Here is a 24,555-nt window from a genome sequence, read left to right as displayed (position 1 = left end):
GCATAAATTATTTGACATGGTTTGTTAATTATTAATATATTATTCATTTATATACTGCACTTATCCAGGTACTAGTATCTGCTCAAATGCGACAATGACCAGTGACCACAATACTGTGAAATTAGATAGTATAAGAGTGCTGTCTTTTGAAGAAATCTATGCATAAAATATGTTCTTATGGGTATTTTTTTATGTAAATGCACATGCTTGCATTTTCATAAATATTCGATTCTAGTGGCCACGAATAACAAATTCAATTCATGAATGGATACGGTTCAATTCACCGAATACGCGAGTGAATTGTAACAGCCCTACTATTAAGGTATGATATAGTCAACCTCGTTGTTTAGAACTTGGCCACAAGCTATACATGATTGAAAACACATATATCGCGTGGATTTGTAGAGATGTAATAACAACCTAAAATGCAGTAAAGTCAATTATTATCATGGCCATTCTGACTTTTTTTTGTGGCCATTGTGACTTTCTTGTGGCCATTTTGACGTGTGAATTTTGAGGCCGTTTTGACTACAACCTGTCTCTAACTCCCCTTCCAGCCCATGGGAATTCCTACTATGTTTATCATCATTTGTACTTGGATCTATTAAAATGGATATGTCAAAATCCCATTTGTTTCAAACTCAATTGGAAACCCAAGTATATAGAAATTAAGCATATCCCCTGATGACTCGAACGTTCACACACCTACACTCGAAAAACTTTCAACGTTTAACTCACTTCACACATAATTGTAGGACCTCACTGCTATTGAGGCAATTACATCAAAGGCAGGATACCTTATAACAACATGCCAATATCCAATCAAGCCTGATTAATAGGCAACACCTTACATCAATGGTGCAAAGCTGATTTCTGCATACATATTGGCAAGTTATTCATGTGACTGCCGATGATCGGGAACATTGAGAAACGAGTAAGACAGATAAGATTATGTTAGTGAATCTTTTATTTGAGATATGACTTAAACAATGACGACAATCCAGTGTTCGTCTGGACCTGGTAATATTTAATCTCTCATAACCTGATGATTGGTTTTCGAAAATTTGCTTTGTTGGTTGTCTCGATAACTCAAACTTTTTCTCAGGTTCCCCACGAGTTCGACACAACAATTAAGGTTCGACTATTTTTAGGTATGCTGCACATAGGTCATCTCTATAGCAGTAAGGATACCTTTGAACAATGGGCAAGGGTTATTTCTTTCTCTCCAATGACAGCTGACCGTAGTTCTCTTTATCCTGGGGACACGGGTGGCCCAGTCGTCTAAGGTGCCGCGATTTGCTGTGCAGAGTTGCGTCCCTTTGGGCACGTCGGAAACCTATGATTGTGGATTCGAATCCCGCTTTGCCCAAATTATGTTTCTAGGTTTGTCAGCACCATACCTGTGCTTGTGGGTTTCACCGAAGTGGTAAACGTCTGAGACCTGCACCACTCCTGGCTTTACTCCCACATCAAGCTGACACGCTGTGATATAACTGGAATACTGTTAAAAGCGGTGTTAAACCCAACTCACTCTCTCATACAGGAGATCTGGGTTGGGTTCATGGCATGGGAACAATCCAGGAAGCCCATTTTTGATGCCCCTCTTCTTGATATCATTACACAGTTATATCATGGATAGAAGAGTATATTACTCTGAAAACATCGTTCATTTTGCGTCACTCTCTTTATCCTTTTCCAGATGTAGTGTACTGGACTGAGGCCCGCCCAGAAGAGAAGGGCAGATCAGTCGTGTGTTCTGTTGACAAGACATCAGGGAAGGTACAGACATGGACACCAGAGGGGTTTAATGTTCGCAGCACAGTTCATGAATACGGTGGTGGTACTTACTTTGTCAATGATGGAGCCGTGTACTTCTCCAACTTTACTGATCAGCAGCTGTACATTCAGAAGGGTCCTACCAAGGCTCCAGAGGCTGTCGTTGATACAGCCAGGAAATGGCGGTATGCAGACGGTACATATTCAGAGCAGGTAGGAAAAGAACGTTTTGTTTCGATACTTTATTCCTGTCTTTTTTTCAAATAGTCACCTGTTCAAGTTCATTTGACAATGTGTTCAACATGTTCAAGGTGTGATGAAAGTCCAGGGCCAACTTGCAAAAAGTGTTCTTAGCGCTAAGATGGTTGTAACTCCTATACTTTAACATAGGCTTTAAGATAATGTTAACGCTAAGATGGTTTTGTGCAAGTGGGCCCAGGTCATATGTTTTTGGACTGGCAATATTTTCGGTCTCTATGAACTTACTTGAACTACTGTTGGTATCCAAATATAGAGTTGTTCTTTTCCGATAGTGTTATTTTTTTATCATGTAGTTATTTTGTGGGTAGAAATCCCGGATCTACAGCATCCGAGAAGATCATGAGCCTGTAGAGGAGAAGAAAGCAAAGGAGCCCACCAACACCATTGTGTCCATCAACCCGGCAACAAAGACACAAAGCGTACTGGTAGGTGACAGCATTCTCTGTCCCTTTCTTTTATATGCATTATTATTACGAATGTCAGTTGATACATGGGCCATGCTTGAACTGACCCACAGTCTGGATTGAAGAAATACCTTGGTGCTAGAGGTGTGTGGTACCACAATTTGAAATACTAATGAATATGTGTGAAAGTATGTTTGGAAAATATTGTATTGTATTGCATTTTTCAATATCATGCATATTTTCATCTTGTTGGCAAAGTTTGCATAAGTGACAAGTCAAATTGAATTTATGAAGGTCAGAAATTAGCAACTGATTCCTTTGATCAAAAACGCAAAACTTTTGTAACCATGGTAACCAGCTTACTGTATATGATGTGTCTATTACGCATGTGTTGTGACCATAGCAACATCCAACAACATGTCGTACGACTACAAAGTTGCCAAGTTGTGCTGGGTCCATCTGGGTTATATTTGTTCAGGCTCATAACAACTTACGGATGAAAGAATGCGTGCAATATATAGTGGTAGTATCGCAGTGCATAAATCATTATTGCAATAAGGTAGACACAATTTTATGGATAACAACTTCTTAAATACTGTAAAAAGCGACGTTTAGGTATAGATCCTTATACCGTTGTCAAGAAGACTGAATGAGTGACATAGTACAGAATATATATAGTAGGTGAAGGATTAACAATAGAGGATGCAATAAATCAAAAGCAACTGCCAACTGCAGCACACCCCATTCATGATAATCAAGTGTATCATATCTTCATTCTGTTGGGCTTGCCACCATATAGTTGGTGTTTGGAGTGATGTCACCTAGGCCATCTCTCCCATCACTAGTTTTGAACAGAATTTCTCTCATTTCATGAACATAAGTAAGAGGCAATCACAAGAGACTCTTCAGAATGCGAGTTCGGCTTTGATCTACATTCAAAATCATGCTTTCATCCCTGTGACCCTTTGATATACATGTATTTAAACAAATCGTGAAAAACATAATTTGATAGGACGTCTATTTTAGTGTTGTGTCTTCAGAGACAGACTCAAAACAAATGTATGGTTGTGGATCGGTCTAGGGTATTTATCATAACAGTTTGGAGATTTAACATACTGGATGATCAAGCATGGTTGCCAGTCTTCCTGTAAATGTCACTGTGTCTGTATGGGTGTTGTGCAGGTGTCAATGTCACTGTGTCTGTATGGGTGTTGTGCAGGTGTCAATGTCACTGTGTCTGTATGGCTGTTGTGCAGGTGTCAATGTCACTGTTGTGCAGGTGTAAATGTCACTGTGTCTGTATGGCTGTTGTGCAGGTGTCAATGTCACTGTGTCTGTATGGCTGTTGTGCAGGTGTCAATGTCACTGTTGTGCAGGTGTAAATGTCACTGTGTCTGTATGGCTGTTGTGTAGGTGTAAATGTCACTGTTGTGCAGGTGTAAATGTCACTGTGTCTGTATGGCTGTTGTGTAGGTGTAAATATCACTGTGTCTGTGTGTCTGTTGTGTAGGTGAGCGGAAATGACTTCTACAGCTGTCCTCAAGCATCACCGGATGGGAAGAAACTCTGCTGGATGGAGTGGTGCCACCCCAACATGGTCTGTATCTGAACATACACTGTTACTACACCCCACATGGTCTGTATCTGAACATACACTGTTACTACACCCCACATGGTCTGTGTCTGAACATACACTGTTACTATACCCCACATGGTCTGTATCTGAACATACACTGTTACTACACCCCACATGGTCTGTATCTGAACATACACTGTTACTACACCCCACATGGTCTGTGTCTGAACATACACTGTTACTATACCCCACATGGTCTGTATCTGAACATACACTGTTACTACACCCCACATGGTCTGTATCTGAATATACACTGTTACTACACCCCACATGGTCTGTATCTGAACATACACTGTTACTACACCCCACATGGTCTGTATCTGAACATACACTGTTACTACACCCCACATGGTCTGTGTCTGAACATACACTGTTACTACACCCCACATGGTCTGTATCTGAACATACACTGTTACTATACCCCACATGGTCTGTATCTGAACATACACTGTTACTACACCCCACATGGTCTGTATCTGAACATACACTGTTACTACACCCCACATGGTCTGTATCTGAACATACACTGTTACTACACCCCACATGGTCTGTATCTGAACATACACTGTTACTACACCCCACATGGTCTGTATCTGAACATACACTGTTACTACACCCCACATGGTCTGTATCTGAACATACACTGTTACTACACCCCACATGGTCTGTGTCTGAACATACACTGTTACTATACCCCACATGGTCTGTATCTGAACATACACTGTTACTACACCCCACATGGTCTGTATCTGAACATACACTGTTACTACACCCCACATGGTCTGTATCTGAACATACACTGTTACTACACCCCACATGGTCTGTGTCTGAACATACACTGTTACTATACCCCACATGGTCTGTATCTGAACATACACTGTTACTACACCCCACATGGTCTGTATCTGAACATACACTGTTACTACACCCCACATGGTCTGTATCTGAACATACACTGTTACTACACCCCACATGGTCTGTGTCTGAACATACAATGTTACTATACCCCACATGGTCTGTATCTGAACATACACTGTTACTACACCCCACATGGTCTGTGTCTGAACATACAATGTTACTATACCCCACATGGTCTGTATCTGAACATACACTGTTACTACACCCCACATGGTCTGCATCTGAACATACACTGTTACTACACCCCGCATGGCCTGTATCTGAACATACACTGTTACTACACCCCACATGGTCTGTATCTCACACAGGTAACGGTCTAAAGGCCATGAACGTCTTGTATTCATATATAATATCATGTTGTCAATTATATGATTCATATGTAACTTCCACGATGTATCACTGGAGTGAAATTTTGGGTGTTAAAAGTGCACCTGATACTGAGATGTTAGATAATGTGATTTTTGTAAACAATCTAACATTGATGTTATCGAGAATGATGAATGTCTTATGAATATGTCAAAAGTTTAACAGTTATAGAGTTAAATATGTTCCTGAATATTACTGGTTAAACCCAATTCATAGAACACAAGCAACTGGGCACAGATCAAACGCAACTTCTAAACACAATCTCAATCTGGTTGTCTGTATCACTTAATGATTTGGAGCATCTTACTCTGCTCATCATTGGGAGATGCTCATTAATCAAGTAGGTAAGACTAGGCAGTGATACATGTTGCACTTCACTGCACTCAGCAATATTCCAGCTATATGACGGCAGTCTGTAAATGATCGAGTCTGGACCATACAATCCAGTGATTAATATCATGAGCATCGATCCGCGCAATTGGGATCGATGACATGCATCAACCAAGTCAGCGAGCCTGACCACCCGATCCTGTTAGTCGCCTTTTACGACAAGCATAGTCGCCTTTTATGGCAAGCATGGGTTGCTGAAGACCTATTCTACCACGGTTCTTCATGGGTCCTGTCCTGTCGGATGATTGGCACATCTGACAACGGTCTAAAGGCCATGAACGTCTTGTATTCATATATAATATCATGTTGTCAATTATATGATTCATATGTAACTTCCATGATGTATCACTGGAGTGAAATTTTGGGTGTTAAAAGTGCACCTGATACTGAGATGTTAGATAATGTGATTTTTGTAAACAATCTAACATTGATGTTATCGAGAATGATGAATGTCTTATGAATATGTCAAAAGTTTAACAGTTATAGAGTTAAATATGTTCCTGAATATCACTGGTTAAGCCCAATTCATAGAACACAAGCAACTGGGCACAGATCAGCTATATGACGGCGGTCTGTAAATAATCGAGTCTGGACCAGACAATCCAGTGATTAATATCATGAGCATCGATCCGCGCAATTGAGATCGATGACATGCATCAACCAAGTCAACGAGCCTGAACACCCGATCCTGTTAGTCGCCTTTTACGACAAGCATAGTCGCCTTTTATGGCAAGCATGGGTTGCTGAAGACCTATTCTACCACGGTTCTTCACGGGTCCTGACCTGTCGGATGATTGGCACATCTGACAATTGGGGCGTCTGACAATTTGGAGTGAACCCTTATGAATGTTGCTGTAGTGTGGAATGCTATACATGTTTAACTCTTATGTTTGTTTTGTACCAGCCCTGGGACAGCACTGAAGTGTGGATAGCTGACCTATCTGATGATGGAGACTCCATTGTGGATGGGTCAAAGAAAAAGGTCTGTGTGTAATTAAACATGCTGTACGAACAACTGTATTTTATGTTTTGTGCAATGTTTAATAAAGCTTACCATTTGGTATATTTTTAAACTTATCCCATCTCACACTATGCATTTCTTCTTTTTCTTTTGATCCTTGTGTGGAAACATGCTAGAACAAAGTTTCCAGCTTCTAAAAACATTTTGCCCGAACACATCCCAGCATCACCATGGTCTCACCAGCCAAACAAAGCCAGTAATGATATTCAAAGAACAAATACATATCCTGAAATGAGAATTTTGATTTAGACAAGGGTACCTCTTCTAAGGATTTTGATCATGAGAGCCTGAGATAGCAGGCTTCACCATTGTTGATCTAGATTTTGCCGGGTTCACCATTGTTGATCCAGAGATTGCAGGTTTCACCATTGTTGATCCAGAGATTGCAGGTTTCATCATTGTTGATCCAGAGATTGCAGGGTTCGCCATTGTTGGTCCAGAGATAGCAGTTTCACCATTGTTGATCCAGAGATTGCAGGTTTAACCATTGTTGGGCCAGGACATTGCAGGGTTTACAAATTGTTGATCCAGACATATCAGGTTTCACCATTGTTGATCCAGAGATTGCAGGTTTCACCATTGTTCTCCACAGATTGCCGGTGAAACTGACCTCAGTGCCATCACCCCAGGCTGGACCCCAGACAATGAGTTGTTGTACATAGGTGACCAGACTGATTGGTGGAACCTGTACCATGTGACCAAGTCAGGTGACCAGGTGAACGTACTGCCTCGGGAGGTGGAGTTGGGAGAGCCTCACTGGCAGTTCTGTACTCGAGCCAGAACCTACTGCTGTGACCCCACTGGAAGTGGGAAGGTTGTCACGACATACGGAGGGGTGAGTTACCATGGCCTAAGTATATAGGGACTGCATTTTTGTGACATGTAGTTTTTATATGAAAATTTACTTCAAGACTGTACACTTTCCATCAACATGAGGAATTGGTCAAAAGGTAAGAGTTAGAGAAACACTGGATGGTGCTGTGGTTGTGGAGAATGTCTTTGTACCATGGTGTCAGTGACTTGACTAGTTTTGTCCCCATATTTTAGTGTTTAGCAAACCAAGAATCAGCGAGTGATGTTGTTTGTTTGTTTGTTGTTTAACGCAGCATTCAGCAATATTTCATATATACGATGGCGGCTTGTAAATAATCAAATCTGGACCAGACAATCCAGTGATTGGCATGAGCATTAATCCTCGCATTTGGGATACGATGACTTGCATCAACCATTTCAGCGAGCCTGACCACCCAATCCCGTTAGTCGCCTCTTACGACAAGCATAAGAGTGATGAATACATGCTGTGTAACTGGTGATCTGGGATTTCTAAGTAGCTTGGTCACTTGGTATGCAGGTTGTTAGCCTAATGGTTCAGCATTCACTTGTCATACCGAAGACCCGGGTTTGATTCCCCACATGGGAACAATGTATGAAGCCCATTTCTGGTGTCTGGAATATTGCTAAAAGCGGTGTAAAACCTTACTCACTCACTGTTACCTGTATGTGTTCTTATTTTCTGTTAATCTATTTTTAAGGATTTTTGATTTGTAAGTTTTTACTGGGATATGAACTTATGAAGGTACAGTTGTGAGTGAGTGAGTATGGTTTTACGCCGCTTTTAGCAATATTCCAGCAATATCACCATAAATGGGCTTCACACATTGTACCCATGTTGGGAATCGAACCCGGGTCTTCGGCGTGATGAGCCAACGCTTTAACCACTAGGCTACCCGACCGCCCCTGGGTACAGTTGTGAAAATAATGGGTGAGACGAAGCATTTCGTTCCAGTAGTGTATAGGTGAATAGTTCACGCATACCGGTACATTTTTCACTTTCTACTCCAACAAAAAGCCCAGGCATCTGTGTAAATCTCAAAGTACATATAGTTGATGTAGCACTGGTATTGACTGGAGTATGTCATTGGGATATAATTCCCCTACATGTGACCCAAATGATGAACGTCCTTGGATGAGGGCCTTCAGCTGTTCTCTATGTAGTGTTGTGTGTGGGTAGGGACTTCGGCTGTTCTCTATGTCGTGTGGTGTGTGTGTAGGGACTTCGGCTGTTCTCTATGTAGTGTTGTGTGTGGGTAGGGACTACGGCTGTTCTCTATGTAGTGTTGTGTGTGGGTAGGGACTACGGCTGTTCTCTATGTCGTGTTGTGTGTGGGTAGGGACTTCGGCTGTTCTCTATGTAGTGTTGTGTGTGGGTAGGGACTTCACCTGCTCTCTATGTAGTGTTGTGTGTGGGTAGGGACTTCGGCTGTTCTCTATGTCGTGTTGTGTGTGGGCAGGAGCTGGGCATCGTGGACCTGAAGACCAAGGTGTATGAGAAGATAACTACCGAGTTTGAGTCCCACAAGTACGTGGGTCTGACCGTCAGCGGGGACCTGTACTGCATCGCCTCCAGCCCAACCCGCTTCCCCTGCGTTGTCCGAGTGAACGTGGGCAGCAAACAGGTCAGAGGAATTGTTTGATAGACATTACTTAGAAGTTGTCGGATGACAAAGTAGACACAATTTATGGATAGCAACTTCTTTTATAACTGTGAAGGCGACGTTTCGGTATAGATCCTTATACCGTTGTCATTGATGTCAGGTCTTGCTTGACAACAGTATAAGGATCTATACCATAATGTCGCCTTTACAGTAAATGAAGAAGTTATCCATAAATATCTACATTACTAGGTCAGGGGAAGTATATCGCAGTCATTTATTTTTCATAATTATGGCCCCGTTGCACAAAGCGATCTTAGCGCTACGACTGTTGTAAGCCTATGTTATGGGCGTTATGATCACCTTAGCACTAAGATAGCTTTGTGTAACGGGGCCCATATTAGTAGCCTTGATGTATTTTTGATCAAGATAGAAGTAAATATACTCCGATTTGTCTTTTCCCTACAGAAAAGTTCACATGATTATCCTACAGCTTTAGATGTGTTCAGTTTTCAATATTTTGGAAATTTGGTGGAAGAGGGGGTTTTCATTGATGCCAAAATACATTCAAAGTTGGTACTGAATATTACCCTGTCTAGCGCTCGGCATTTAAGGGGATAATACAAAGACTGTCCTGCTTGTATAATGTATGTATCTGAGTGGTTTATCCATGTTAATCTGTGTCTATCACTTTAAGTCCAGCATTAGTTTTGACAAGTGCAGCCACCACACACACATGTACATAGATGTTGCTGTAGGAGTGAAATAATCTTGGACACGTTAAACTCCATTTCACCTTACCGTACCTTTAAAATTGTGATAACCTCCCTAAAAATTCTCTGATTGAGGATGATACAACATATAGTTCATTTGGCTAAAAGACTATGTTGGTTTCTTTTCAAAGGTTGATGTTCTTCATGAATCCCGCAAACTATCTATCGACAACGGATATTTCAGCGTTCCTGAGACAATCACATGGCCCACTGCTAATGGTGAAGTCTCCCATGGTTACTTTTACCCCCCGAAATCCAAAGAATTTGTAGCCCCAGAGGGTACCCTGCCTCCATTACTGGTAAAGGCCCATGGTGGACCCACAGCCAAGTACTCGAGCACCCTCAATATTCAAATACAGTACTTCACCAGTCGGGGGTTTGCAGTGCTGACAGTCGACTACCGCGGCAGTACGGGCTATGGCAAGAAGTACAGGCATCGACTCCGTGGAAAGTGAGTTGACTGACATCTTACTGCAGACTTATTAATCCAAACACAAATAGCATTACAGCTTTTGTAGGGGATTGAAATAGCATGGGATTTTTTGAGTTAAGAAATTGTTTTTAATAATGATGTAGGAGATGACTCCCTTTGAACATTGGGGGGCACGGGTGGCCCAGTCATCTAAGGTGCCGCGATTCGCTGTGGAGAGTTGCGTCCCTTGGGCATGCCAGAAACCTATGATTGTGGGTTCGAATCCTGGTTTGCCCCGATTTTGTTTCGCGGTTTGTCAACACCATACCCGTGCTCGTGGGTTTCACCGAAGTAGTAAACGCCTTAGACCTGCATCACTTCGGGCTTTCCTCGCAGATTAAGCCGCAATATAACTGGAATACTGTTAAAAGCGGTGTTCAACCCAACTCACTCACTCACTCCCCCCTTTGAACATTTCTGTAATCATACACGTGTGACTTTAAGATGCAGAAATGGATCTGCTTGTCCTTTCACTGAATGTGTAAATCCTCCTCACTTGGTTGAATACAGATATCACACATTTTTTAATACATTCATAGGAATGCACTTTTCAAATCAGTCCATCCCTAGTACACTGCTGAAGCTTGCCTTGATAGCGGATGCTGCTTGCAAGGATGAAATGTGATTTCTGTGTTGAGCTGACAGGGCTTTATTGCAGTGGGTTAGACGTTATTGGTAGCGAGGCTGGCAATATTCCAGCTGTATCCCATGGACTGTAGATAAGTCAGTGAGAGACACATGAGTGGTTGATATTGTTGGCAGTGATCAGCGCCGTCAGTGTATGATGACACAGCATCAGACATAGTGACCACCCAGCCCTTATATTATTCAGCTCTGGTGACTAAGCATGAGATGCTGGGGACTGATTCCAACATGGAATCCCCTCAGCTTAAAACACTATTGTGATACCATTGTACTGTATATATTCATTAGGAACTTCTGAGACAAAGAGTCAAAGAGACAGCCTCCGAGGTCTAGTGGTAGTGTGTCCGCCTGGAGAGCGGAAGGTCATGGGTTTGATCCCCGGCTGTGTCATACCTAAAGACGTTAAAAGGTGGCACTAGTTGTTACCCTATCTGGCTATTGGCATTAAAGGGCTAAAACAAGGACAGGTTGCCTCAGAGTATATAGGTTCTGAGTAGGGTATTCATGTTAAACTGTGGCATGGTATCTCCGTGGGCTAGCACAAAAATCGGCATCAGTCCGGACTAGTACAAGCAGCCATGCACACACACACGAGCATGCACGTCGCTATTGACCTTTTTCACCATCTTGGATCAAAAACGAGGCTTGGAGAGCATAGCTCCATGCAGTGTGAGTCGCATCAGCTCATAGGGAACAGACGGCATGTTGTGCATTTCACTGATGGACATTTCAAATAAACAAAAAATGGTATCCTCTGTATCTAATACAGAAGATATTTCACATTTAATCATGAGGTCCAACTAAAATATGCCTGTAATACACTGGAATTAGCATTTTGCTGTCAGAATCCCGGAAGTGAATTGAAAGGTGCATTTCGGGATACGTATTTCAGAAATAGATTGTTTTATCATAACCTCATCGGCATATAGGTACAATGTGACAGTACATTCAATGACAGAAGTTTTGTGTCGTAAATGAACCGCATAACATGAAACACATCAGTGTACTTTTGCAAATTTGCTCAGTCAATGCGTGGCTTGGCGAACTCGAGATCGAGATCATGTTTATTTCACGTTTCATAGTGGTGTTTGCTGCACAACGCACTATCGTTTTGCCCTGAGTCCAGTTGACAAAAGACACTTTTTCTGCTATGATTTTCATCTTAACATATTACGATGTAAATGAAATGAGTTCACAAAATAATTCATGTGTCAAAATAAATATTCAGAAGGGGCGATAACTCTATTCAGTGTTTACAATGACAATTACTTAACTGATTATTGCTGATTGAGATTGCACCGTGCACGACAAAAGTAATGATGTGTGAACTGTTTAAAATAAGTTAAAAGGAAACTAAATATTGATAAATATAAATAATGCATGAAATTTAAGAAATTTAAGAATTGATACAACCACCAACTTCTTGAACACCCTGACCTAATCCTGTATGATGATAGGTAATTGTATATCAAAAGGAAGCTACTAATACATTTATCCTGAATAGTTTGAAAATGTCTTGATCAGATATGAGTACAGATAAAGTAACAAAAGATCAACTACAATTTGTAATCAAGCCAAGATAAAATATATGTATCGGTACAAATTATGTTGATGGAACAATCTGGATTTCTCATATTTAACAAAGAATAACAACCAAAATTTTCATGTCTTTATTTCTCACAATATCAGTTTTCAAAACTTAACATGGACCGGGTGTCTTTGTCAGTCAAAAGCATCTAATTAAATTCCAGGAGAAAATAATTTTCTTGCTTGTAAACAAATGGTACAATATGCTTTTTTAGTGTCTGATAAATATTCGCCATGTTGTTTTGTGAGTGAATAAGGCTTCCTCATCCTATTTAAGTGAAATGTGACAGGAAGCACATTTGTTGATTGAATGAATATGGCTTTTCACTTCCTCGTCCTTTGACAGGACGCACATTGTAACCAGTGTGAAACTGTCAGCAGAAAGCTCCTCCAGACATCCATCACCGGATACTAGTACTTAATTGTGTTGACATGCTGGCCTGAAATGAATAATTCAATAATATTGTAATGATATTTCTACTTCAATAAATTTTTTTATAAACAATGCATATTCACCTTCTCTCAAAATATTGCTTATTTAGAAAACAACATTCTTCTGAAATAGAGAAATTTAAGGAAAATTATCGCAGTGTGTAACATTACATGCTACTTTAGAACAATCTTGAAGGCATCAATTCATGTGTCTAAAACTCAAACAGTATATTCTGTGTAAACAGTAAACTCAACAGATGCATCAATTTAATGACAGTGTACTAAAGCTCTTTATATCAATGTCACACAGAAATTCACTCTTGTTTTAATGAAACACGTTTTGATATTTGTATTACCGGTATGTATTTAATCATGAAATACTTTGTTTAGTCTGAAAACATACTTTCGCTAGAGTGAAATAAATAAGATTTTTATTAAAATCAGGTGAAATATCACGTTTTGTCACACCTATGAATAAGGTCATGAAGATCACAAAGAAAATATAAGACTTGAATTTATTTTGTCAAATGAAATGTTTATCTCTTCTTGTGGTTGACTAAAGTTGATATCTTGACTTGAAAATATTAACTTTGTCAGATCACAAGATGAAATAAATTCATGCTATCATCGTTGTAAGGAAAACAAATTTCAATACTTACGATAAATGTACCAGGATGGTTAAATTGTCACAGTTTGTCCCGATTGCATGGCTTGTTGACGAAGTGTGAAAAAGGTCAATATAAGTGCAATAATCTTGGACTCGACGTTAAGCCTCATTTCACCTCACCTGAGACAAAGACTAGGGTTACCGTTGACTGCCCCGAATGTTCAGTGAATGTGTAAAATCTCAAAGACCGAGGATACTCTGTATTTATAATGAGTGATATGTGCATTCTGCAGTTGGGGCATCTGTGATGTGGAAGACTGCTGCAGTGGCGCCCTCTATCTGGCCGAGAAGAAGCGTGTGGACGGAAAGCGCCTTTGTATTGATGGCGGGTCGGCTGGGGGCTACACAACACTTGCTTGTCTCACTTTCAGGAAAGAAGTTTTCCATGCAGGTACAACAACATGTTCAGTGTCCTTCACAAGAGAGTTGAATGTCTCTTGATGCAGGAGCAGCTTTTTCCTAAAGCATTTCCTCTTCATACAGAAGAGGGGGCATGGGTGGCCCAGTCGTCTAAAGCGCCGCGATTTGCTGTGCAGAGTTGTGTCCCTTGGGCACGCCAGCAACCCATGATTGTGGGTTCGAATCCCGGTTCGCCCCGATTATGTATCTAGGTTTGTCAGCACCATACCCATGCTTGTGGGTTTCACCGAAGTGGTAAACGTCTGAGACCTGCACCACTCCTGGCTTTACTCCCACATCAAGCTGACACGCTGTGATATAACTGGAATACTGTTAAAAGCGGTGTTAAACCCAACTCACTCTCTCATACAGGAGATCTGGGTTGGGTTCATGGCATGGGAACAATCCAGGAAGCCCATTTTTGGTGCCCCTCTTCTTGATATCATTACACAGTTATATCATGGATAGAAGAGTATATTACTCTGAAAACATCGTTCATTTTGCGTAACTGTCATTTGAACAATTAAAGCTTTGCAAAACTATAGTAATTGATAAGTGAAGTGTACATAATTATGTTTGATAAAACAGATATTGATTGGTTGGCATAACTGTAAATGGTATTCGGCCAATTTTGTTGTTCCCTTGTTTGTTTCCATGAGTATATGCCTGTTATTAAATCAGGTGCAAGTCACTACGGTGTGGCCGATTGCCTGGCACTGGCAGAGGAGACACACAAGTTTGAGAGTCGCTACACTGACACATTACTGGCGCCATTGACGGAGTCCGGCATCAAGCTCCTCAAGGAACGGTCCCCAATAAACTATGTGCAGAATCTAAGCTGTCCCTGTGCCTTCTTCCAGGGAGACGAGGATAAGGTGAGCTGGGATCTGTCAGAGGCTCTGCATCCACTGCTTGAAATAATAACCCAACAAGACAGTCGGGCAGGTGACCCAGAAATGTTGCCTGCCCATCTTCAAAGTTACCTGCCCGCATTCAGACAATATAGAATTTAAGTGTATCCTTGTGCACTGTGTTTTCGAGCCCCTAATAAATACTTCTGATTATTCGTCTTAATATCAATCCCAATACACTAAAATCAAGACTAGATTGGCCAATGAAAGCGTAGCTACTTCCTTTAATAACGAATTGCCGACAATAGTATGAGCAAAATCACATAAAGTAAGAGAATATCGTGTCTTGATTCAGTCGAAATAATGCAAACAATTACTTGAGAATCTACAAGGAATACTGAATACATAAGTAGTCTTAAATTTATCTGTCAGACAGTCGGCCAGGTGGGGACAAATTTCATGCAGCCAGAAAGAGTCACCTCCCATTGGCAGGCAGGCAGTTATTTCGGACAGTTTCTGCGTGTCACTCTTATCTCATGAAATTGTTTTGACATGAACAGTCATGCCGACAATACTTCATTATAAAGTAGGACCGCCTCTGTGGTCTAGTTGTAGAGCGTCCGCCCGGAGAGTGGGAGTTCCGGGATTTCGATCCCTGGCCACGTCATACCAAAAGACGTTTAAAGCTGGTACTTGTTGTTACCCAGTCTTGCGCTCGGCATTAAGGGGCTAAAACAAGGACTGGTTGGCTTGGAGTCAGTATACTGTTTCTGAGTGGGGTATTCATGTAAAACTGCGGCATGGTATCTCAGTGGGCTAGCACTATAAATCGGCATCAGTCCGGACTAGTACAAGCAGCCACACACACGCACGTGCATGCACGTCGCTATATAAGTGCAATAATCTTAGACGCGACGTTAAACCCAATTTCACCTCACCTCACCTCATTACATCATAAAGTAATCATGGTGTAGGTTCCCTATATAAAAATATTTTGACTGAGAATTGTGATGAAGTGATCTCTAATTTGTTTGTTTATCACTATCATGTATGTACAATAATGAGCTGGGGTCAGTGCTTTTTTATTGTTCGGGGACTGATTCCCAGACAACTAGGCTTAAAGTACTGGCAGCAGTTTGAGTTTACTTGGTTATATTTCAATGAAATTAGACAAGACACCATCCCATTGCCTGATAAATGCTTGACTTGACTCAAGACGAAGACCCATGTTGTTGTGTTCACAGATTGTGCTTCCTAATCAGGCCGTCATGATGTATGAAGCAGTGAAGAAGAAGAAGCTTCCCACAGTTCTTGTAATGTTTGAAGGTGAGGAGGTCCACGCTGATGCTAATGTGAGTCTCATGCTAATGCAAGTCCTAGGGCTGGGACGGGTAACTCTTATCCTCAGGTCAGGTGGGTCCAGAGTAGGACCTGGGTAACCACAGGACTACCCGGCCCCATGGTTAGTCTCGACACTGTTTAACGACAATAACATTACAAACTCTATGGTTACACTACAAGTTGTTTGCATTTCTATCGGTCTATGCATGCATTCCCTTTCACTTTTGTATGATTGAGTAAACATAAAGCTTCGATCAACTTCAGTGTTTGCATGATGACATGGTTTTATAGGTGTATCTGCATAATTTTTGCAATTGCTGCAGTAAAAAAATTCCCATTCAGATATTTTGTACCCAACTCTTGAGACCTGTAGCTGGTGCCCAGGTAGGGCATAGTAATAGGTAGTCCGGTACCTGGGTAGTAAATTTGGACCTATCCCAGACTTAGTAAGTCTGATGTTTATAGAATGTATAATGTTGAGTTCAAATTGAGCCTCATTGATATTTGCTTTTTTTCACCCCCTGCTCAAAGTGATTGTACCCTGATGCATGGATCAATGCTCAATCTATCATTCACATGCATGCACAAATGAGAGAGACTCCGAGCCTATCAGTCCTTGTTTTATCCCCTTAATCCGCCATTTTTAAGACATCTTTTGGTGTGATGTGGCCATGGGATTGTACCACCTACATTCTGCTCTCTGGACAGACACCCTATCCACTATCCAGTCTCTTAGTCTGGATCTCCATGACTTCACTTCTTCTCCACAGGTGAGCAACATGGCTTCAGGAAGGCTGAGAACATTCAGAAAGCCTTGGATGGGGAATTCTACTTCTTTGGCAAGGTGTTCGGCTTCAAGCCTGCTGATGATCATTGCAAGGTAAGGACATCCGCAACCACCAATAGTTGTGAAGGAATTACTTTTCATACATCCTTTGTTAGGGGCGCCTTTATGGATCAGGCGCGGATCGTTGCTCACGGCATCATTCTATCTGGACAATCTGGATTGTCTCGACTTGATAATATACAGGCAAACATCTCCATTATGTGGCGAGTTTCAAATTTCATAATTTTGTCATAATGCATGGTATTAATATCAGCTGAGTGATCTCCAATTCTTATAAAAGGGAATCAAAATGGATTATAACAAATTTTATATTTGGGATAACACTTTCTGAGTAAAGTTCAGATTCTCATACTTCTTTTGTTGAGTCCCATTCGTGATTCAAACCCACACTGCCAGAGTGAGGGACCAATTTACACTTGTCAGAGGGGTACACAAAGTATGTGATCTAGACTACCAGTTGTCGGACTTTAATTTATGTGGAAACCTCGGTGGCTGAGTGGGATAGATCGCTGACTTTGTGTGCTGGTGATTAGGTGCCTCACTCTGGCAGTGTGGGTTCAAACAGGTACGAGAATCTTTACTTTACTCAGAAAGTGTTATCCCAAATATAACATGTTACATTTAACCACTCTAAATGGCATTGTGTTCAAAATGGATTAGCTCAAATCTTTTGAAAGTAACAGTTAACATAGCTATAAATTGGCTGCAGAATATTTATTGTGTATTTACAATACACCTCCTGTACCAACTTAGTTTCCCATGAAGGTATACTAGTGTTCCTAAAGTTACCTGAAGTGAGTTCGTAGCAGCACCAGTATTAAAGCAATGTTACAACACCAAGGAATGAAATTCACACATTGCGTCTAACCTGGGTCTCCTGCAAGATGATTTGGTTGGTTGGTTGGTTTGTTGTTTAACGTTGCACTCAGCAATATTCCAGCTATATGACGGCGGTCTGTAAATAATCGAGTCTGGACCAGACAATCCAGTGATTAACACATGAGCATCGATCCACGCAATTGGGATCGATGACATGCATCAACCAAGCTGAGCAAACACTATTAGGCTACTATCCTCCATACCAGGTGACCAAACCACTTTGAATAGTCCCGCAATATTGATCACAGTTTGGTCACAATCAAACAGCATTTAGAACAAGGATATGTAAATCTCAACACTCTCCCAGGCAGATAAGGGTTTGTTGACCACCCACTTTACAAAGCTAAATTTACAGTATTCTACAGGACTACTTGCAGTAAAACCTAACACACCTTTTAAGTATAAAGACTCTCTTGGGACCTAAATAGAAATAAAAATCTAACTTGCTCGCTTTGACCTGCTAAACTTTTGTGAAGATTTGTCAGAAAGAAAAAGAATGTTTTACCTCATTTGAAATTTTGGGTCGTGGATCCATAAAACGAGTACTTGCCAAACAAGATCAAGAAAAGAACATCTGACATGCGCATTCTTTTTTCTTGCAGTTGGATATTGACAATATGAGTTAAAGGATGTCCCTACAGATACATTATGGTAGATGCAGTCCGGTCTACCTTATCTCTGGAATCATGGAACTTACTACTGGATGTACATACTGGGACCTTCACCTAGAATCTGCCTTTGGCTGAGAATATTGGTCATGACAGATAGCTGGGATCATAATATTGCTCAAATAAGTAATGATATGTTATGCTTAACATGAGATTGTACATGTATACACTGGCCTAGCAATGTTTTCGTCGAGAGGACTAGTATAAACCTTATTTCAATAGTCTGTGTTTGTAGCTTGTCTTACTTGAAGACCATTTGTTTACATTTTCTGTCTTATTTTGTTCAGTTCAGATCAAAGATGATTACATGGATATTTTTCTTTCAATCAAGGAAGTATTGACAATATGGACCCAGTACCATATTTGCTGTAATAAGCTGACCAACTGTATTGAGCCAAAATAGTCACATAGACGACTTGGTTTTGCCTTCACTCACAATTTTCACACGAGTACAAAGATACACACTGCTCTGAATGACACATGAATATTTCATTTGTGCTTCAAATATACTGGGTCCATAGTCATCCTTCCAGATGGAGGTAGTACCTGCTCATCTTTCCTTAAAGTAATTTTAGAAATTTTCATTTAGTGACATGAAGAAATGACTCTCCGAGGGGCCACAAATCCATTAAGGTGAATAATAATTACTCAGGATCATGTTACTGAAGCACCTAATGATGTTATATAATATTGTATATGTATACAGAGGTTTAGAAATATGTGTTAGTCCAGAGGAATATTGTAAACCTGAATTGTAGCTTGTCTTACTTGAACAAGACTATGTGTACTCTGTTTACATATTCTGTCTTTTTTGTTCAGTTCCAATTTGTAGCAAAATTGAAGGACTGAGAACTGGTTCAGAATTATCAGGCCAATAAAGAAGTATCAGTTCACGATAATATTGCTCAGCTTTGATTACCAGCGAATATTGTAAGCAGTATAGTGTTGTAGATATCAAATCTATCAGAACATTCCTGATTATTCAAATCATAGTACTTGCTTTGATGGCGGGATAGTGTTGTAGATGTCAAATCTATCAGAACATTCCTCAATATTTAAATCATAGTACTTGCCTTGATGGCAAACACCTATTCTCAATAACAGTAAGGTATTCAAGATGGTTGTTAAGTCCATAGTGTTGCTTTTATCTTCTTGAAGTAGGTACATGAAATGATTCAAGCTGATAACATTTATTGGGCTGGAGATACTGAGTCAAGGTTCATCTTTGGACCAATCATTGCCTTCTCATGGTGACCTGGCTATGACCTTGACTTACTCAGAGCGATCTTGGGATTGTACAAGTGAAAACATAACTGGCCACTACAACTAGTGATCGAGTTGGGTTTAAAGCAGCTTTGAGCAGTATTTCACTTGCCACTATCAGCTTTACTTGGGATTTGGGAGGATAGTGCTTATCTGGTCTAGCACAAACTTGTTCTCCCCTAACAGTGGACAGATCACCAGATAACACAAAAGCCAATCATATGAAGCTTTCCATGTGGCCCTGAAACGCCAAGACATCAGACCTCTTCTGTTCTTTACCGACACTGATGGATGGAAATAGTGTCAGTATTTTGATCAGTTGTAGAAAGTGGTAGTTGAATTGTATTTACACCACACAATCAATCTACTATATTTAAGCAATATTACATCCGCTTTTAAATAATTGGGTCTAGGCCTGACAAACCAGTGATTTATATGAGCAACATTATATTTGTTGAAAGGACAATGACACACAATCAACCAAGTCACCCAGCAAGACTAAAATTTTGAGGGTTCTTCCAATATGGGCTGGGGGCCTAGGTACCCACCGAGTGCCAAAAGTACATGAGTTAAAGAAACCTACAAAAACAGGTACGATTCTAACACCAAGAGAAGGGTCAAGTTGGATACGATTATGAAAGTATGACAAGTGGATTTGGGTAGTTTAGGAACCTAAAAAGAGACATATCTTCTAAGGCCACTTAGCCAATCAATCCATTAAGGATCCTTTCAATAGGATACATTTTTCCAGCACTGTGATCCAACACCATTTCATTACACCCGAAGTTCAACTTCTGTATGCATTGAACTGATTAAGCACAACAAACACAATGAAGTATTTTGTTACCAAGATCAAATAAATTTTATTCAGTCAACTTCTACAGGAGTCTACTCCTCTGTCAGAAGAAAACTCATAAAGCTGTTTGATACCCTCTGCTGCACAGTTTCAGATAATATAGCAATATCCAGTATTAAATGATGATTGAATTAATAAATGTTCACTTCATTGAAGCATTTATAGAAGCACTCCTAACTGATCAAAGATGATTACATGGATTGTTTTCTTTAAATCAAGAAAGTATTGACAATATGGACCCAGTACCTCACTTGCTGTGGTAAGCTGACCAAAAAGCATTAAACGGCAAGTCACAATTGATGTCATGTTTTTCTAGCACTCAAAATGTTCACACTGCTGAATGACACATGAATATTTCATTTGTGCTTCAAATATACTCGGTCCATAGTCAATCCTTCCAGATGGAGGTAGTACATGCTTCTTGCCCAAAAGCAATTTTTGAAGAAATTTCCATTCAGTGACATTAAGAAATAAAACCACTCTCCAGGGGTCGACAAATCCATAAAAGCGAATAATTTCTTTTCTCAACTTAATCTGAGACTTTTACTACTAAAGATATATTTGTAATTTTATGTTTTCAGACAATCTGTACTGTTTCCCTTGTTTTAGGCATGTTGGGATCGTCAAAAGTTTGTGATATATATAAATGTTGCATTACCACTGCACATTTGGCAAAACATACAACAATTAACACCATTAGAAGGCTGATTGTATTAGCCAAACATGCAGTCAAAACAGTTCAGCTAGAAAACCAAGATGTCATCACATGATAATTTACTGTGGCAACATCACTATGACCCTAAATGATCATCAAACATCTTTGTTGTGTAAACTCTTATTAGTCATACCCAATTCATATATTAGTCCTTACCATTGGTATTGGTTTCATAATGATGTTGCTGATGTCATGATATTTTCTTTCAACCTTTTAAGCAGATACATTACTACTTACTCTCAACGTGTCCCTTGTTTCACATTGGGAACACAGCTGGTTCAGAGTACAACCAAATTCAACACCGAATGCAGAACTTGTTACTGTCATCATGGTCTTTTGCTTGGCACCAAATATATATACAGAAACAAACAATGCGGTCTCATGTTTATACAATGGCAGAGAGGACAACAGCACAACACGTTCTTATTTCAATGTTCCTCTTCACTAGTCAGGGTCAACCATGACACTACTTTTAATAGCAACATGTGGTCCTGACCCTTCTTTAGTCTCATGTGGTGTGTGCTTACGGCACCGCAACAGGCTAGATTTGTGTGATGTAGGAGCCCTGATTGTACCTGCCCCTCATCATATTCCAAGTTCTCCGTTGCTCGCATTCAGCACCAGTACAAACAACTTGTGTAAAAGTAGTAACAATAAAAATATGTATCTGTGGTGCAATACAATGAAGGAAGGATGCAGATGATCAGATCTGGCACACCATTGTTCAATGTGTACATACAGGAATATCTATCACAAGTGCCCAGCACAACCTCCCTCTCGCACAACTGGGCCACTCCAACATATCACATTCACTCTCCATGTCAAACACCAGGCAGCATTCCTCAAACTTCTCCAATCACCAGGCATCATCGGTTTCCGTGAATTTTACATAAACAACAGCTGCCTTCAGTCTTAGACACACTAACTGTTCAATTTCCTGTCTTGTAGTGGATGTCCTCAGTCACACACAGCAGTCATGAATGAAATGGTGATTTATTCAAAGGCATGCGTTGCTCCATGCATCTGATCCAGTTTGTCTTCAGGAACCAATCATGGCTTGTGTGGCCGGACTGTATGTGAGCTCCTGCTCATATTTCTATTTTCGCAGTTAAACTCTGTTTCAGTCTTGCATCTCTTCAGGAATCTCGTGTGGTCCAAGGATACCTGGCACAGATCTCTGGATCTTGCGCTTTTCATCAAGTGCTTGCCTAATGGCATTTTCCCTTTCTTCCAAGAACAAATCATTCATGTCTTCGCCAGCAAACTCCTGTAAAGGAAAACAATGTAAATGTATAATGCAGCTCTGATATCTGTAAATTGTTACCAATTTGATCTAGAAAAGCAACTAAGAGTAAGGTCTACAATTTAGAAGTGTCCAATTAAGGGTGTCCTTGAGGTTTGCTGCTATTGTGTCACAACTATTGCACGTTAACGTTGCACGTTAAGGTATTGGAGTCTGTCACAGCGCTAAGATAACTTTGGGCAACTAGACCCAGGACTTAATTATGTAAATTGAGCTAAAATGACAGAAATCAACACAAAAGGTTAACCATGAAATAAATGACTAGTTCTTACCCTGATCTGTACCAGGAAGTCCCTTAGATGTTCTTTGAATGCTGAAAAATCTTGATCAAAACTAAACAGACCCTCAATGAAGAGTTTGATTTGAGCTCTGAAATAAAAAACACACACAATTACTATGACTGAAACATTCAAATCACATCAGATCACCACTGTCTTTGATTCAAACAAACTAACACGGTTAAAAGAGTGAATGTTTCTTAACTCTGCAGTCGAACTATTTCAGCAATATCATGGTGGCCTGTACATAATTGAGTCAGGACATTCACAAACCACTTAATGAAAGTATCCACACAAATCCTCTAATTCTTTTAAACACACATGGGATAATGGGAGCCTCTCCCCTCTCCCCCCAACAGGAAGAGAACAACTATGACAATGTGTACACTATGACAGTTGTGGAACATACACATGCAATTCATCATGTACTTACTCGTTGAGATGTGGGAAAGCAGCCTTGAGGAGGTTGAGGAGAAACTGTTGGACGTATTGAATATTCTGTGCGGCAGGCATATTAGGGCTGAGGGGAAGAGTGATTTTACTGCTCTCCAGTGTGCTGAACATGTAGGCAAGTATCGTTGCTTGCATGGTTAGCCCTGAAAGTAACAAATGTGTTTATATTATTTGAAGCAGCAGACATTGAACTAAGTAATGAATAGTTGAAAATTGTTCTCAAAAGCTATGTTACCAAGAGGAGACTCTAGGATTTTGAAAAAGGAGGTTTGTTGTTAAGTGTTAAGTGGACAAAAAAAACCCGCTACAGGTCTGAAAAGTAGGGCATGTAAACCCTGCCACTCCCCACCTGAATCTGCCAGTTGCAACTATTAAATCTAAGACATGTAAAGTTCTAGTTAACTGTCCACAACTAGGACAATGCTTTCCAATGTCAAACTTTGTTCCAAAAATAGGTGTGTATATACCATTTTGATGTACGTAGAAATGCAATGGAAAGCCCTTATATTAAAGAATTACCTGCTGTATGAGAACTGTCTGTCACAACAGAAAACAGGTGCTGTAGGATGTCTGTGAAGTAGGTCTGGTAGAAGCTCTGAGCAGCACTCTTGCCCTGAGGATTCTGTGTATTGTTGTCTTCCTGGGCAATGTTTTGCAGCAGTACATACAGAATGTCTAGTCCAGTGTCAGCCACATTCCGCATTGTATGTTTAAATGCCCAGATAATTGAGTCCAACACAAGCTTAAACTGTACTGGTGGAATAGCAAGGAGAGCTGAGGAGAAAAAGAAAGTTCAATATCATAGTGCTGCTTTACGTGTTCAGATGAGATGCTTAACATTAGGACTGGGACGAGTCCACGTGTACTACCTGGGTACCTGACCCACTATTACCCAACCGTACCTGGAATATGCGCTGTATGT

General features: G+C 40.5%; 2 protein-coding genes across 2 annotated transcripts in view; one reads left to right on the top strand and one right to left on the bottom strand.

The window, feature by feature from the left end:
• Nucleotides 1–19,557, top strand: part of LOC139442566 (uncharacterized) — a 34,038-nt gene extending 14,481 nt beyond the window's left edge. Inside the window, exons 4-15 of the mRNA XM_071223396.1 lie at nucleotides 1,700–1,989; nucleotides 2,346–2,462; nucleotides 3,952–4,038; nucleotides 6,656–6,733; nucleotides 7,365–7,607; nucleotides 9,064–9,228; nucleotides 10,109–10,428; nucleotides 14,014–14,171; nucleotides 14,861–15,054; nucleotides 16,275–16,356; nucleotides 17,142–17,251; nucleotides 18,700–19,557. Coding sequence (XP_071079497.1) covers nucleotides 1,700–1,989; nucleotides 2,346–2,462; nucleotides 3,952–4,038; nucleotides 6,656–6,733; nucleotides 7,365–7,607; nucleotides 9,064–9,228; nucleotides 10,109–10,428; nucleotides 14,014–14,171; nucleotides 14,861–15,054; nucleotides 16,275–16,356; nucleotides 17,142–17,251; nucleotides 18,700–18,723 — 1,868 coding nt within the window. The 3' untranslated portion in view covers nucleotides 18,724–19,557. The remainder of the gene's footprint in view (nucleotides 1–1,699; nucleotides 1,990–2,345; nucleotides 2,463–3,951; nucleotides 4,039–6,655; nucleotides 6,734–7,364; nucleotides 7,608–9,063; nucleotides 9,229–10,108; nucleotides 10,429–14,013; nucleotides 14,172–14,860; nucleotides 15,055–16,274; nucleotides 16,357–17,141; nucleotides 17,252–18,699) is intronic.
• Nucleotides 19,558–20,872: 1,315 nt separating this feature from the next.
• The window catches only part of LOC139442016 (exportin-1-like), a 30,101-nt gene continuing 26,418 nt past the window's right edge, over nucleotides 20,873–24,555 (bottom strand). The window contains exons 22-25 of the mRNA XM_071222769.1: nucleotides 24,153–24,407; nucleotides 23,614–23,776; nucleotides 23,175–23,271; nucleotides 20,873–22,866 (exon numbers count right to left, since the gene is read on the bottom strand). Coding sequence (XP_071078870.1) covers nucleotides 22,720–22,866; nucleotides 23,175–23,271; nucleotides 23,614–23,776; nucleotides 24,153–24,407 — 662 coding nt within the window. The 3' untranslated portion in view covers nucleotides 20,873–22,719. The remainder of the gene's footprint in view (nucleotides 22,867–23,174; nucleotides 23,272–23,613; nucleotides 23,777–24,152; nucleotides 24,408–24,555) is intronic.

This window comes from Haliotis cracherodii, unplaced genomic scaffold (assembly GCF_022045235.1).
Source record: "Haliotis cracherodii isolate W230 unplaced genomic scaffold, xgHalCrac1.p SCAF_5, whole genome shotgun sequence".
NCBI lineage: Eukaryota > Metazoa > Mollusca > Gastropoda > Lepetellida > Haliotidae > Haliotis > Haliotis cracherodii.
The sequence above is the reverse complement of the archived record's forward strand: the minus strand, read 5'-3'. Positions and strand labels throughout refer to the sequence as shown.